The sequence below is a fragment of the Silene latifolia genome, chromosome 1, assembly GCF_048544455.1.
Source record: "Silene latifolia isolate original U9 population chromosome 1, ASM4854445v1, whole genome shotgun sequence".
In the NCBI taxonomy this organism is placed as follows: Eukaryota; Viridiplantae; Streptophyta; class Magnoliopsida; order Caryophyllales; family Caryophyllaceae; genus Silene; species Silene latifolia.
The window spans coordinates 5758631-5775991 of record NC_133526.1 but is presented as its reverse complement, the minus strand read 5'-3'; the positions used below and the strand labels follow the sequence as shown (position 1 = coordinate 5775991).

General features: G+C 36.6%; 3 protein-coding genes and 1 long non-coding RNA gene across 4 annotated transcripts; 3 read left to right on the top strand and 1 right to left on the bottom strand.

Moving 5' to 3' along the window:
• Positions 1-31: 31 nt before the first annotated feature.
• On the bottom strand, positions 32-1719 carry LOC141647152 (uncharacterized). Its single transcript, XR_012545677.1, has 3 exons — positions 1461-1719; positions 1064-1171; positions 32-717 (listed from the first exon to the last, which is right to left on the bottom strand). It is a non-coding gene; the product is annotated as an uncharacterized LOC141647152 (long non-coding RNA).
• Positions 1720-4878: 3159 nt separating this feature from the next.
• LOC141629761 (F-box/kelch-repeat protein At3g23880-like) lies at positions 4879-6042 on the top strand. The gene has a single exon (XM_074442724.1). The coding sequence runs from the start codon at positions 4879-4881 to the stop codon at positions 6040-6042; it is 1164 nt and encodes a 387-aa protein (XP_074298825.1).
• A 5967-nt stretch (positions 6043-12009) lies between these two features.
• Positions 12010-13158, top strand: LOC141629710 (F-box/kelch-repeat protein At3g23880-like). Its single transcript, XM_074442682.1, has one exon. The coding sequence runs from the start codon at positions 12010-12012 to the stop codon at positions 13156-13158; it is 1149 nt and encodes a 382-aa protein (XP_074298783.1).
• A 1189-nt stretch (positions 13159-14347) lies between these two features.
• LOC141629662 (F-box protein CPR1-like) lies at positions 14348-15472 on the top strand. Its single transcript, XM_074442652.1, has one exon. It carries the CDS (start codon positions 14348-14350, stop codon positions 15470-15472), a length of 1125 nt encoding a protein of 374 aa, XP_074298753.1.
• The last annotated feature ends 1889 nt before the right edge of the window (positions 15473-17361 follow it).

The following is a 17361-nucleotide window of genomic DNA, read 5'->3' as shown; positions in this document are numbered from 1 at the left end:
GAGAGAGCAACAAACGAAATCGGTACCGAGCTCCATGGCGTACAACACCGTTGCCATCCCTAACCTTGTTGCCAGGATAAAACAAGGAACCCCCAGGAGCGCCAATTCTTCAGTGGCAATTAGCTGTCAACATACACCTACAAAACCGAGTACAAGGTAATAGACAAGCAAACTAAAGGAAAACATAGAATAAAAATCTCCAACCCAGACGGTCAGCGTTTAGAATACACCACAGGTAAGTCGACGCTTAGAGTGAATACACCACGAGTACCTGAACGCGCACAAAAAAAATAGACGAACGCTGAACAGCAGGTTAAAACCCTATGATTGCGTTGTGAGCTAAAATGCTCAGTATCATATCAGCTACCCCAAGGGGCAACATTCAATGAATAAACAACGACCAAATATTTGCCCCTGAAATTGCAATCTACGTTAACACGGTGGCCAGTTCCAGGGCTAAACCACCCATCCATCCAATGATAATATAAAGTTATAGTTTCAAAGATATCAAAAACTCTCTTTGCGTTAGACTTGTTGTAGAATAGTAAGATGGCCAACAAACACCCACAAAAAGAACAGCACAAAGGACTCGATAACACACAGCAGCAATGTCACCAAAGAAAGTGCGGTAAACGAGGTCCTAAACACTAAAATGAAGCGATACAAACTTAAAGACAACATACCCAAGTATTAGTCTGTGTGAAGGCATGACAACACCTACATAGGAGGACAATGATGGAGATTAAAGGAATGATAAGTGAAAGAAATGGAATTAGAAGATATACCTTGAAAGACCGGGTGCTCGTAAACCCTAAACATAAACAAAGAAATCGGCAGATTAAGGAGCCGATACAAGGAACAACTATTTTTCAACACAAAAAATCATTACAATACCTTAACAATAACAAAATCAAACCGAAACATGGACAAAAATCGAACGCAGAAATAATAAAGGTTAAAGAGTTAATACCTTTGGAGATCTTCCTCACCAATTATTAAGAGTGTGAATTAACATTAAAATCAGGAAAATTGATCATCAACAAGAGATACGAATAGTAAACACCTTTGAGTTTCGACATACGACTGGCGCCAACCAGCAGCTCCGATTGTCCCGCAACAAAACCTTACAACACCAGCAGCTCCGAATTGGTCCGCAACAAAACCTTATAATCTGATTAACAATCCAAAACAATCGAAATACCGATCAATATTCACATTGGTAAACACACAACAAATCACTCAAAATGGTAGATATTCTAAAATTCAACAGGGCACCATTGGAAAAAAAAAAAACAAGGAAAGCCTAAAGGAAAGACACTGAAAACAGAAAAAACCCTAAAATTCAACAGGACAACCTAATATATGAGCAAAGAACCTATGATCAAATTCAAAGTTCTAAACCAAAAAAAACCAGAAATGTCGGAAATAATGAACAATGAAAAGAAGAAAGACTATGTAACCTTAAAACGTTGCTATCGCGATCATCGGGGTTATACCGCCGTCGTCGACTCATCATCAGCACGGTCTTCATCACCAAATCATCCTCAATGTGGTGTGATATTGAAGGGGGGAAAGTTGTTATTAAACGTGCGTTGGATTGAATGGAACACTGAGATGAATCTATGGAGTAAAAGTATTGCGGAGGGCTTTTTTAGAGGGAGAGAGAAATAAGCGGATGAGAATTGGAAAGTGATACAGAAGACGATCTAAAGTTGTGGATGAGAGTATAGTGGGAATGGAAGACAGAGATCTCATATGGAAATCCAACGGATGAGGGGGACTTTGGGTGGTACTATTCATTGCTACAGTACACCCAAGTCCCCTCTTTTTAAAGAGTAAGGAGTAAAAGTATTGCGGAGGGCTTTTTTAGAGGGAGAGAGAAATAAGCGGATGAGAATTGGAAAGTGATACAGAAGACGATCTAAAGTTGTGGATGAGAGTATAGTGGGAATGGAAGACAGAGATCTCATATGGAAATCCAACGGATGAGGGGGACTTTGGGTGGTACTATTCATTGCTACAGTACACCCAAGTCCCCTCTTTTTAAAGAGTAAAGTATTGCGGAGGGCTTTTTTAGAGGGAGAGAGAAATAAGCGGATGAGAATTGGAAAGTGATACAGAAGACGATCTAAAGTTGTGGATGAGAGTATAGTGGGAATGGAAGACAGAGATCTCATATGGAAATCCAACGGATGAGGGGGACTTTGGGTGGTACTATTCATTGCTACAGTACACCCAAGTCCCCTCTTTTTAAAGAGTAAGGATTGCGGGCCTATTTGCATTCAATATTAGAAGTACAACTCTGGCTTCAAATTTTTTGGGTCAGTCGTTAAAAAAACGACTCCTCTAATCCGAGTATATAAATTTAGAGTAGGTCTCCTGAGAGACGGTCTCTTAATAAGCTTTATTGAGAGACTATTGTACGCTTTATTGAGAGACTATTGTACAATTTTAAGAAAAAGTGGTTCTAAAGGTAATAAAATAGGTACAAATCATGATTAATGATAAAATGGGTACATTTATTATGTAAATAGGTACGAAAGTACTATGATACAATCAACAACAAAAGGGGTACGAAATATAAATAAAAGAGTACGAAATGTTGGTCTCTCAATAACTTAGTGAGAGACCGTCTCTCCAAAGTTTTAGTGATAAATTTAATTCTATCATTTTTTTATGCGTACACTCTCTCTCTTTCTCGTAATCTAAAAGCCGGTACTAACTCGATGCGGGGAAGTGGTAAACTAGCCCTTAAGTTTGCATCAATGTGAGAATAACCCCCTTAACTTTATTTTGGTGTAAACAACCCCATAACTTTGTAATAAAGTGAAATCAAGCCCTTTTCACTTTTCTGGTCAAAATCTCGCCGGGATTGTTAATTTCTCACCAATATTACATATAATTGCTCATAATTTAACACTGAGTTTTGGGTGCAACTTTTACAAAATTAAATTGCTACGTCCGTAAACAACTGACTCGGAGAAAACAAGGAAACCTTAGATTGTTATCGCCTCTTTGAGAATAGAATGTCATGATATCATTTAGTTTAAATCTCTGAATCATCGTCAACAATGAAACTCTCCTCGCTCGCTTCTTTAAGAATAAATTTATTTATTTGGCAAAGTTGAGAAAAGGAAAAAAGAAGTGATAATGTTGGTGTTGAGTGTTCTGGGTGATAGACAAGACGCCAGGGAGAGAGAAAGTCAGAGGTAGGAGTGGTAGGACATATGAATTGTTGGAAAATGTGCTAAAATAAGGTGTATAAATCTTGCGGATACATGAATTTGTTTAATATATAGAGTAGAAAGGGTGAAAATTAGGCAAATGGTGGAAGCAAGAAAATTTATAATATGGGTTTGCACTTAATTTATGGAATGATGATTTGCATATTTACTTAATACATGCGTTTCAATGAAGTTTGAGCCACGTAAGGATTGATAACTATGTAAACTTGACGCTTTAGATTGACCTTTTTCCAAATTTCTCATTTCATTCACCGTAAACAATAAATCTATATACCCTCACCAAAAATATGGGTAATAATGAATTTTAGTTTTAAGTAAAGTTCTATTAGGTAAATGGTGGAAGCAAGAAAATCTATAATAACAGATAAGGTTAGCAAAATATACTTAACAAGGTTTACTATAAAATTATTCACCAATCCCCTATTTACTAAAAGAATAGGCGGATCTCCAAATTTTCCCGCCTAAAATTTTAGCATCTAGAATTGGGATTACTATTGTAGCCTATTCTATAGGTATATCTTAAACTATAAATGGATATAATATTTTAATTGGATATATTCATAAAATTGAAATGCTTAGAATCTGCACAAATTTGATATGCAAAAGATTTTTCTCCACAATTTTTAAGATAAAAAATTCATTGATGTTCTATGAAATAAGAAATTGTGGATCAGAATCTCCTATATACTAAAAGATTAACAGAACTTTAAACCCTCATGTTTAAATTTCCCGCCTAGGTAATATTCTACTGATTTCCTAATTAATTAGTGTTCACTATCAATATTTACTAAACAATATTTATCTCTTAATTATTTTCATAACATCAATCATTTTTAACTTTTACATAAATAAGGCTAATAAAATATCATCTTGGAATACATATGCAAATTTTCTACCTTTTTCAAAATAGAGGTAAACTGTATTAGTTTAATTAATTGTCAAATTCTGTAATATCTATATCTAAAATACCGTGCATTTGCACGGGAGCTACACTAGTTATGATACCAATTATATATCAATTTGATCTGCATGTTAGGACTTAAGAGTATTATAAATGTTGAATTTCAATTCAATATTGTACTTTAATTTGAATGTGGAAAATGTTGTACATTTATACTATAATATTGAATGATATTATAATTATTAATTTTAAAAGACTACTTATATATTTTTTTTATTCATGCCCGTGCAATTTTGCACGGGTTCTAAACTAGTGTAGAACATATGAGATAATGGTGAGAAATTGGCAATCTGGCGAGATTTTGGCCGGAAAAGTAGAAAGGGGCTTGATTTCACTTTAGAGCAAAATTATGGGGGTTATTTACACCAAAATAAAGTTAAGGGGGTTATTCTCACATTGATGCAAACTTAAGGGGCTAGTTTACCACTTCCCCGTAACTCGATGCTTTATGTTCTGTTGAATTTAATTTTTGCATCCCACGTCTACAATTTCTAGATACGCCACGGCTTGATTATGGAGTTATGGAAAGAATAAACTTTTGTTAACGTCTTGTCTAACATAAATATAATTAGAATCCTAACATCAATCAATCACCTTCCTAAACTCAATAAAATTTCTGGTGCTACAGCTTGTAAGAATCTCAAAATTTAATAACCCTATTATACAGTTGTAATGGCAGCCCGTCGAATACCATTAGACCTGATCTTCGAGATACTTGTCTGGTTACCGACTATATTCATCCTACGGTTCAAGTGCGTATGCAAAGAATGGTACAATCTTATCAACAGTCCCACCTTCATTAAACTCCATCTTAACAAGTCCCTCGAACCCAACTCACAACACGATTGTATGCTTCTCTGGATTACTAGTAATACCCTTTGTGGCGTTGATGATCTTTATCAGCCTGTTAAAGCGATAAAATTGAATTGGCCTAAGGATACCGTAAACGATGGTGATTCTGTATATTTTGTAGGCTCTTGCAATGGCTTGGTTTGCTTCAAAATTAGGAGGAGTCGTGAATACCCGGATTACGGGATTAGGAGATTCCTTATATGCAACCCTACAACTCGTACGTTCAAATCAATCCTTCCTGCAATGGAGATGAAATGGACGCACAATTCCCTATCATGTGGTTTTGGTTACGATAGTGTACACGACGACTATAAGATCGTAGTTACTAGTTGTAGTTTGGGAGTGACTAACAAATATGTGTTTACATACAGCTTAAACACTGATTTATGGAGTGGTTCCTCCACCCCTACCCGCGTTCCAACCGGAAGAAATTGGACAATCAATAGCGGAGCAATATACGGAAACAATAATATGCTAAATTATCTTGTTCTTTCTTCTGCTGAGATAGGAGACCTGATCACCAGTGATGATTATCGAATTGCTCGTTATGATGTCGTTTCTGAGAAATGGAGAGATGACCTAAGTATACCGGTTCAAGTTTCAGAGTTTCGTCATTTTGTACGACTTGAGAAGTTGGATGGATTGTTATACCTACATGTTGGTGATCTTCGTGATAGATCAACTGAGTTTTGGATGATGGAGGAACATGATGGTTCATGGAAGAAGATGTTTGATATTTCTGGAGACTTATACATGCATCATCTAATTGCTCGTTCTAAGGATGGACACCGTCTTCTACTGATTCCATATTTTTACAGTGAAATAACTGAACTGTTTTGGTATGATCAACGAGATAACACAAGGACACCATTTAAACTATCAGAGACAATGCCGAGGCACAGAGAATCATACGAGCTTTGTATTGCAAGCCTCGTTGCGATTCCAGGAGGTTGCTCCTTAACTAAATTGCAACAACTTGGTTGATTTAATTAATAATAGCTTGCGTAATGTTGTGTACCTCCGACCTCTATTTAAGCCTAAGTTGATGAAACTACTGCTTATTTTTGAAGGCTTATAAAATATTCCAATTTTAAAAATCCAACGACTCTTAGAGATTACTAGCACACTTCCTTGTTGATGATGTCGAAATATAACTCCATCTTTGGCGCCTTGTTTCGATACTGATAGTTGAACCATCTCAGCCAAAACCTTAAGGTGATGTTGAGGCCCAACTATTATAAATATTCCTATTAGATAAAATCTGAAAACTTCTGAGGTTGTTTTCTCCGAGCACATGCCATTGGTCTGACGCCTATGATCTTTTTTTTTTTTTGGACGGAAAGAACATATTAGATTAAAGACAAAGGGAATTCAAGTACATCACGGGGGAGGGTCGGGGCTTAGTGTCGTACAAGCCGAAATAAAATCCGAATTACAATAATCAATTACAAAAAAAGGGGCATGATCCCAAACAAAGGCTCCATTTCGAGAGCTAGTGTCTTTAAGAGCAAACTTAGCCATAGCATCCGCTACTTTGTTGGCGCTTCTTTTCTCAAATACAAGCTTCAAATGGGATGAGTCTTTTAATTTTTCCCTACACTCAATCAAAATGTTAGTAAAGGGACCACAAGGCGAATGGAGACTCGTAATGGCATTGACCGCATTAAGACAATCCGAGGCAATCACAAATTTACTTGTTGACTGAGACGCAAAACGCAACCCTTCTCTAATCGCAAGCACCTCGCAAATAAAGGGAGAAGGGGCAGCCAATCTAATGGTCCAACCTCTAACCCAAGCCTATGATCAATGCCATTGTTTTCGCAGTTGTTTCGCTATTCGCAGACATTGTTGAATGATTATGTACTCCGTATATAATTATGTATGCATGTGTCTTGTACTCTTTCCGACTCAATTATTGTCGACTCATTACCTTGTACTCTATCCGAGTCATTATGTATGCGGCTTCATTTCAACCGATATTTAAAACCTTGTGTATGTCATGGAACTCCGCGCTTTTGCTACTGTTAGCGTGTCTGACGCTGAGATTTGTATGTACTAAATATGATTATAAAATTAGTGGAAGAATAATGTGTAATAATACTTCCTTTGTCTCGGTTATCTGTTTACCTTTGATTAAATTAATTTGTAGATATACATATTCTTCACTGCTTATGGGACGACTGTCCTATATATATCTAACGCCTCGCTCCACCGGTGCTTTAGTTAAAAATCACGATTTCACAAAATAAAACACCAAAATTTAAAGGGTAGAAGACGATGAGAGCGGATTCCCTGTTCCATTTTCTATTCCATCTCGTGTCCCACTATACTCTTCTTGTGACACATTACTAACTTAAGAGAAATTGCTATTAATTTTTATTATTTGAATGATGATGTGTTGCAAGATAAAAGCAATGGGACATGAGATGGGAAACAAAAGCGCGACAGGTGATCTCAACTCGAAGACGATAACCATGAGCTAAAATTAGTACCTGATTAGGAATACCAACCAAAATAGGAATACCAACTAAAATTGGGTAATCTGGGTGTTATTTGGAAACTCAATTCCAGTTAGAATCCTAAAATCAGTCACTTCCCTAAACCCAAAATACTTCCTGCTGTATATATACGGAGTACTTGACGTTGAGATTCAGTAGAGGGTGTGTAAAGGCGATGTCGAAAAGTACTCATGGAATTGTTGCACATCGAATACCATTAGATTTGGTCGTTGATATACCAACTAAAATTGGGTAATCTGGGTGTTATATGCTTTGAGATTTAGGTTGTCATTAAGAATTAGTATAAACATAATTTCCTTACTATTGGTTCGGAATGGTAGACCGTCGAGTACCATTAGATCTGATTCTAGAGATACTGAGTTTGTTACCGGCTAAATCTGTGTTACGTTTCAAATGTGTATGCAAAGAGTGGTACAATGTTATCCCCTCTTCACTCACCTCCATCTTAATAAATCCCTCGAACCCGACTCACGACACAATCGTATCCTTATCTCTGATGATACACTTGGTATAATTAGTATTGTTGATGATCTTTATGATCCCTTGAAATGGATCAAATTGAATTGGCCTAAGGATACCACAAGACACGGCGATACCATACGTGTCATAGGCTCTTGCAATGGCTTGGTTTGTTACAACGTTCGTTGGTGGAATGATGCTTAGGGGTGTAAACGGCGATCCGAGCTCGAGCTCGGGTGGGCTCGGGCTCGGCTCGAATTTTTTAGCTCGAGCTCGGGCTCGGCTCAAGCTCGCTCGTCGAGCTTAAAAATTGAAGCTCGAGCTCGGCTCAGAAAAAGCTCGAGATCGGCTCGAGTTCGAATCGAGCTCGTTTTGTCTTTATATTATTTTCACTTTCTAACTTTTTTTAATCTAACTAAATATAAATATTTTTAAATAATAAATAAGATTATAAAATTCTAAAAATTATTATAATATAATATAATTGTTAGAACACTTTTGTTGATGATGACATGCCTATGTTTAACCATGTTTTAAGATGTTCCATTTCAGGATTTAGTCCTCTTCCCCAATCAAGAATTAATCAATGTTCAAGGTCAAGAAGTGTTGATGAAGCTATCCAAGAATTGTGTTGTAATTAAGAGTCACTTATGTAAGGGTAAGAGAGTATAGTACTAAGGCAACAATAAGCAAGACTGTTGTTGAACAACAACCTGCTTACTAAGGCAACAGTCAGCAAGACCGTTGCTTCAACTCGTGTCACTTGGAAGAAGTCTTCATTTTCAAAATATTCATATTTCGAAAATACTAACTTCTATTTTGAAATACAAATTTCTGATATTTGAATCTTGTAAAAGGTTATTGTTTAAGAAAATGATATTCTATTGGCATCTTTCAAAAGGTCTTAACTCAAAGTGGCAATATTTTTTATCATGGCTTTTAGAAAGAAGAACTTGTTTCTTTCCAAATTTGTTCCTCTAAAATGTCCTCACTTGATTGTCCATCTTACCTTGACTGATTTTCAAAGGCCCTTTCAAGATAGTAACAAAGCTCCTTTTCTTCTTTAACCTTTGGAAGAATGCTCCATTTTGTGCAAACTTGGGCAAGTCAAAATTATTTGTTTTCTACCTCATGTCTTGACCTCTAAACCCTAGTTTGCTTCCCTATAAAAGGAGCACTCTTCTCCTTCATTTTTCTTAAGACTTTCCAGATAATTTTCAAAGTGTTTTGCAAACTTGTTTTTAAGAACTCAAAGCTTTTTACTTCATTTGCAAAATATTTCTAAGTCTTCCGGTGTGGCAATGATCTTCACTACCGTTGCCTTAAGTATTACATTCTCTTGCCTAGAATCGATTGATCTATAAGTTGTCCTTATCAATTCTTTCATAGAATCAGTTTGAGGAAACTTGATCTTTGTAATAATTCTGTAAGAGTCTTAAGTTTCTAGACGGAGTAGTCTTGAGACTTGTGTCGCAACCGGAGTAGGTTGTTGGTCCTTTTATTTGTAAGTGTCTAAGTAGTCGGAGTAGATCACTTAAACTTATTAATAAAAGAAGATTGGACGTAGGCCTTTAGAAGTTGGCCGAACCAATTCAAAAGCATCGTGTTAATCTTTGTTATTTTATTTCCGCTGCATTTTTACTACTCGATTGTTAATCCACGTTTTATTTAACAACGATCAATCATCGTTGCTTTTGGTGATAGCCTTCTCTTATGAGCTAAGACATACAAGCAACAAATCGGATCAACCATTGCCTTACTGCAATCTTCTTAAACATCGTGATACACTCTTAATGAATCAATATTACTTGATGTATCCATTTGTTCTTCACATTATCAATCAACTTGCTTTAATTCAATAAAGACTAAGTTGAAATTTTTAAAATAGTACCTAATTCACCCCCTCCCCCTCTTAGGTACTTGAATCCTAAACTCTTCAATAATTATACATGACTAAATAACATATAATTTATAATAAAATTAATATTAAAAGTATAAATATTGTACAAAAAAACTATAAACGAGCCTAAACGAGCTTCCGAGCCGAGCCTGGCTGAGCTCGGGCTCGGCTCGTATTTAACCAAGCTCGGCTCGAGTTCGAGCTCGAGCTCGTTTTGACCGAGCTCGAGCCGATTCCGAGGGCTTGTCGAGCCGATTCCGAGGTGCTTCCTTGTATGCAACCCTACAACGCGCAATTTCAAATCAATACTTGGTTGCTCAGAGACGAAATGGATGGATGCTTACTTATCATATGGCTTTGGTTACGATATTGAACACGATGACTATAAGATCGTAGCAACTAGTGATATTTGGACGGAGAATGACAGTAGACATGTGTGTGTATACAACTTGAAGACTGGTTTATGGAGCTGGTCCTACCCTCCTAATAGCGGTTTAATCGGGAAATATGATGAAATCATAAGTGAACCGGTATTTAGTAACAATATTCTATACTACCTTGTTTCACATGACACACAAGGCTTAACAGTAAATCGAATTGCTCGTTTTGATATCGTTTCTGAGAAATGGAGAGACGACCTAAGTTTACCGGTTCAAGTGAATAATCTCGTACAACTTGGAAAGTTAGATGGATGATCTTGGTATTGATTCAAGTGACATTTGGATGATGGAAGAAGATGGTTCATGGATGAAGATGTTTCAACTTCCTAAAGATTTTCACTTGCATCATCTAATTGCTTGCTCCAAGGACGGATGACAACGTTTATTGCTTCAAGATTATAATGGTCATGGGGATAGTGTTCTCAAATGGTATGATAAAAAAAGTAACAAATGGATACCCTTAGCTTAAAACTAAAGCCACGGCCTAATTCCGATTCCAGGATGCTCCTTAACAAAGTTGCAGGAAATGAACAAGTAAGGAGTTCATCAGTGTTGTCGTTTACTCGTTTACTTTGTACTCTTATGGCCTCTGTTATTTTTTTACCTCGTAGATCCTAGGCCCCCTTTTCAATTGCTAAAAAAATAAAATCAAATGCTAAAACCTCGTAGATCCTAGGCCCACTCAGTCCTTGATGGTGTCGATAACTCCATCTGCATTGGGCGAGTGGGGATCCTTTGTCCCATTTGGTGTCCCAATGTATGTACCACTCCAATTACCTTCTAACATATCAACAAATTAATATAATTATTACAATATTTTATTTTGTAATAAGTGATGTGTCAAAAGGTGAGTGGAGTGACACATACAATGGTACACAAAAGTGGGACAGATGATCCATACTGGCATTGGGCATGGGCCATCTTTCAGTCCGATCCAAATGTTTTCGAGGTGTATCATAACAATAAGGGAATCCTTCACTCTGTGATCGCCTTAGGGAGAACTTTAACTTAGAACGGCAAATCTGACCTGACCCTATTTGACCTATAAGAATTTTGCAACCTGAAACCGATCCGACCAAACCCGATGACGACTCGATAATCAATGAACTGAACCCGACCTAGACCCGACCCGATATTTACCTCATTAATTAAATTGATGACTCGACAATTATTAAACTTAATATTTATCAAAATAATAGTGATTTATACGTTTGACTTAATAATGAAGTTACTAAACCAAATAATGGTTAAAAACTAAATTTAATGGTCAAAAAGTGACATAAGAACCGGGCTCGATAATGACCCGATCCAAACCCGATACATCACTTGACCAGAAATAACCTGACCCGATAACGGCCCGAACCCGACCCAGCTAATCCGATTGCCACCTCGGCCTAACTCATCGTACACTAGATTACAGGGTTTTTACAGCATTATATTTGGAAAGTGTTATATAAATATCACATTAGATTAATAGCATGATATTTGGAAACGCAATCGAAATTAGAATCCTAGCAACAATCACCTTCCTAAACTCAATATAATATACTTTCTGTGGTATACATATATGCTTTGAGATTTAGGGTATCATTAAGAATTAGTATAAACATAATTTCCTTACTATTGAATAGCAATGTTAGACCGTCGAGTACCATTAGATCTGATCATAGAGATACTGGTCTGGTTACCGGCTAAATCCGCCCTACGGTTCAAGTGCGTATGCAAAGAGTGGTACGATCTTATAAACACCCCCTTCTTCGCTAAACTTCAACTTAACAAATCCCTCAAACCCGATTCACGACACAATCGTATCCTTATATCTTATGATACACTTGGTATAATTAGTATTGTTGATGATCTTTATGATCCCTTGAAATGGATCAAATTAAATTGGCCTAAGGATACAACAAGACACGGCGATACCATACGTGTCGTAGGCTCTTGCAATGGCTTGGTTTGTTTCAACGTTCGTTGTCGTAATAATGCTACCCCTAGGTCTTTTACAGTTAGCTGCTTCCTTATATGCAACCCTACAACGCGCAATTTCAAATCAATCCTTCCTTGTTCAGAGACAAAATGGATTCATGGTTACTTATCATATGGCTTTGGTTACGATATGGAACACGATGACTATAAGATCGTAGCAACTAGTGATGTTTGGATGGAGAATGACAGTAGACATGTGTGTGTATACAGCTTGAAAACTGGTTTATGGAGCTGGACCGACCTTCCTACCAGCGTTTCAACCGGAAGATGTAATTGGATAATCAAAAGCGAAGCAATATATGTAAACAATATGCTACACTATCTTGGTTCCCTTGTGACAGAAGGCTCCATCAATGAATATAAAATTGCTCGCTTTGATATCGTTTCTGAGAAATGGAGAGACGATCTAAGTTTACCGGAAGTGAATGGTTATGTACAATTTGGAAATTTGGATGGATGGTTATACATACATGTTGATAATCTTAGTATTGATTCAAGTGAGATTTGGAAGATGGAAGAAGATGGTTCATGGAAGAAGATGTTTCGTCTTCCTAAAGATTTATGCGGACGATGTCCAATTGCTCATTCCGGGTGTCATAGTTTACTGCTTCATCAAGATTATCGCTTTGAGAGAACTGAACTGTTTTGGTATGATCAACGAGATAACAAAAGGATACCATTCAAACCAGAGCCATCGCAGAGGTATTGCCGATCAGTCATTCTTGTTATTGCAAGTCTCGTTACGATTCCAGGGTCCCCCTTAACAAAATTACAGCAAGTCGACGATGGAGTTTAATGTTGTCTTTACCTTTGCATAGGTTTTTTTATCGTTGAATAGATGTTATGTTTTCTCGCTAAACTCATGATCTTTCTATACTGTTTCGAGGTAGCTTGATAAGTACGATAACTATTTGCTTATTGTCCAAAAACAAATTCATATCTTCAGTTTCGCAGTAAATTATTACTCGATTATTCTCTATAATAACCAATTTGTTAGATAAGAAAAATGAGAACAGAGAAGTCGTTGTGGATGAATTTCCGTCTGCAAAGACTGTTCAATGTAAGCTTATAGCGAAAGTAGTGCTGCTATTACTATCGCCAATTATTTTTCGCGAAAGAGGCGATTAGCCCCCATAACTTCGAGCAATTGTGAGATTAATCCTCATAAGTTACAAATATAGCAATTAGGCCCCGTAACTTTGACAAAATGTGAAATCTAACCTTGTTCTTAATTTTAACATTAAATATACTTCGTATTTCTTTCATAAGATTAGATGAGATGTGATGGTTCCATTTATAATAGAGCAACAACATCTTATTATCTTGCAAATCAATACTATTTTCTGTAAATATCGCAATATCTTCAGGTATCTATAATTGTATACTTTGTACAATTAGCAACAATTAAATTGAATGGAAAAATACATCACAATATTCTCACAATTTACCCTGCTTCACGTTTTTCTCATATTAATTGACGTTGTTCAGTAGCGACTTGCGATGCTGCTTTTACGAAATTATATCCAGGAAAGTGAAAGTAATAAGACTTATGGAAAGACAAGAACCACTTGCCTAAGGCGAACACTAAGTAATCGTACACGGGTCACTGAGTCTCATCTGTGCGACTGCGCATCATACGACGTAGTTCACTGAATTCAGTCATTAATGCATGAAGATCCTTTGTCAATTAAATGTGGTAATCGTACACGGGTCATTGATGTGTCAAAATGTTTATGGGGTGGGACACGGGATGGAACACAAAAGTGGGACAGAGGATATTAATAAGTTAATTAGAAAACCCTTTTACGAAAAACACATTAGATTAGATTAGAGCATAATATTTGGAAACCTAATCGAAATTAGAATCCTAGCAACAATCACTTTCCTAAATTCAAGATACTTCTTCTATATTGTTTATATATATACTTTGAGATTTAGGGTGTAATTAAGAATCATAAACATAATTTCCTTACTATTGAATAGCAATGTTAGACCGTCGAGTACCATTAGATCTGATTCTAGAGATACTGAGTTTGTTACCGGCTAAATCCATCTTACGTTTCAAATGTATATGCAAAGAGTGGTACAATCTTATCGACAGTCCCCTCTTCACTAACCTCCATCTTAATAAATCCCTCGAACCCAACTCACGACACAATCGTGCTCTTTTCTGTACTAGTTCCCTTCGTATTGTTTACGACATTAATCACCCTCTTAAGTCTACCAAATTGTATTGGCCAAGTGATATGATACTATATTACCGCAATACGGATGTTGTAGGCTCTTGCAATGGCTTAGTTTGCTTCAAAGTTTGTTTGCATGGCGGTAAGGCCAGGCGTGACCATAACCAACCGGTTTTCTGCTTTCTTATTTGCAACCTTGCAACGCGTACTTTCAAATCAATCCTTCTCCCCTCGGAGAAGACATGGATGAATCATAGCTTATCATATGGTTTTGGTTATGATAATGAACAAGACGACTACAAGATCGTAGTGACTAGTAGTGTTTGGATGGAAAGTGACAGAGATGTGCGTATATTCAGCTTGAAGGCTGATTCATGGAGCTATCCTACTCCGACTAGAACTTCATCCGAAAGAATATGGGAAAACCGAAAAAATGTAATATTCAGAGACAAGATGCTACACTATCTTGTTTCAGCAAATGATGGAATGTTTGGAGTCTCGAAACTTTACAAAATCGCTCGTTTTGATGTTGTTTCAGAGAAATGGGCAGACGATCTTAGTTTCCCGAGTCAACTAAGAAAGGATTTGGTAGAATTGGGAGAATTGGACGGACAGTTATACCTACGTGTTAGTTCTTTCTCGACTCACGACATTTGGATGCTGGAAGAAGACGGTTCATGGAAGAAGATGTTTCAGCTTCCTAGAGATCTTTTATGGCATCGTCTTATTGCTCGTTCAAAGGACGGGCATAATCGTTTACTGCTTGAAGATTATAATGATCACGGGGAACTGAAATGGTATGATGAAGGAGATAACAGAAGGATACCCTTCAAGGAAAAGCAATTGCCAAAGTATGAATCAGTCATGATTTATATTCCAAGCCTCGTTAAGATTCCCGGGTGCTCCTTAACTAAATTGTTAGGGTAACCAGTTTAATGTTTTTCATCTAGTTCAGGATTTCGGAACTTGAGTTTGCTATACCAAGTTTATGTTTGATTTTATAAAGCTTCGTTCAGTTCCTCTTTTTAAGTCTGCAATTCCGAATTGAGTCACCTCTCTGAACCATTCGACATAGTTCAGTCGTTGATGCTTCTCCGATGGGAACTATTGATAATATACTCCAGTAATGCGAGGTTGTTTCGGGCTATCACTCCGATGCCTATGATCATTCAGGTGCTACGAATGTTATACTCTGTAGCATACAAAGGTTGTAACTTTACCACAACTTATTTACCCTATGTATAAACTTATCTTGTGTTTTCTTTACAAATAAAATAAATTAATTAATCAAACATTGATTTATTTCATATAAGAGCATTTTTAATGGTAAGCTACATAATATTGTAGGTTGACATATCATATAGTTATTTTCAGCAATATTGCTCTGAAGCTATATATTTTTCCAATGGTAGGCTACTATATCTTATAGCTTGAATATGGTCACTTCACATTAACCGACCAATAAAAATCAAGCAACAAAAAGCAAGCATGTAGCTTTGGTAGAGCGGGTATGACTTTCAAGCGGGTCATAATTTTCCGTCTCAAATGGTGAGCAACCTGCTTGAAATTTTTACAAAATTGCAAGCAGGTCCATTTTTTGTAGAGCATCTACAGTGGCTAGTAACAATACATTATAGTTTGAGTTGTCATCTCAATATTTTAAGCAACCCTGCTCTTTGGCTACATACCACTTTAGTGGTAGGCTACAATGGTTTGTAGCTTGCACGAGTCCACATTATTGTTTTCATCCAATAAGAAAATTTTCTTTTTTATTTTTGCAAAACAAACTACATTGCTTGGTAGAGTTACAATGCTCACAAGCTACGTCCATTTATTCCTTCTCCAATGACAAGCTACATGCTTAAAATTTTATAAAATTTGCAACCAAGTACCTAACAAGAACCATTGGAGAGGCTCTAAAAATTATATTAACGTGAGTTATTTATGGTCATGAGGTGTACAAAATTCTTAGACATGCACTATATATCATATTCCATCATATAGTGAAATTTATCCCACATTATTTTAGAATTCGTGTAACGCACGGCATGAAAATTAAGGATGCGTCTCCGCGTAAAGCTATGTACATCCGACCCCGTTATTTGGCCTTATACGGAACCATTTTTTATTTTTTTATCTTTTAAAAAAAGCCCATTCAATTGAATTCCTCTAATTTAGTCTACGGTCTGTATCACTGTATGGATGGACTATCATGTTGCTGAAACTTGTACAAATCTTCGATGCAATTAGAATCCTTACAGAAATCACGTTTCCTAATCTCAGTATAGTTCCTGCTATATGGAGTATATATAATTATATAACTTCACAATCGTTAATTTTTCTCGTTGTGAGAGCCTGGGAGGTAATTTAATCAAAAGCGTAAAGATGATTGAGAATTCTCGACTCTTTGAAGAAGGAATAGTAACCCGTCGAATACCAGCTAAATCGGTCCTAAGCTTCAAGTGCTTAGTGCGTTTGCAAAGAGTGGTACAATCTTATCAATAATCCCCTTTTCCCTGAACTCCATCTTAACAAATCCCTCGAACTCAACTCGCAACACAATTGTATCCTTTACTGGACTAATACTACCCTTTATATCATTGATGATCTTTATCATCATCCTGTTAAAGTCACAAAATTGAATTGGCCTAAGGATACCATAAGAGACCGCGACCGTAAATATCATGTAGGCTCTTGCAATGGCTTGGTTTGCTTTAAAGTTATTAGGAAGATTGATACGTGTTTCCTTATATGCAACCCTTTAACGCGTACTTTCAAATCAATCCTTCTTCCCTTGGAGACGATATGGAAGGACT

Coding starts and splice junctions, on each gene's coding strand:
- LOC141629761 (XM_074442724.1), top strand. CDS start 4,879: ATGGCAGCCCGTCGAATACCATTAGACCTGATCTTCGAGATACTTGTC.
- LOC141629710 (XM_074442682.1), top strand. CDS start 12,010: ATGTTAGACCGTCGAGTACCATTAGATCTGATCATAGAGATACTGGTC.
- LOC141629662 (XM_074442652.1), top strand. CDS start 14,348: ATGTTAGACCGTCGAGTACCATTAGATCTGATTCTAGAGATACTGAGT.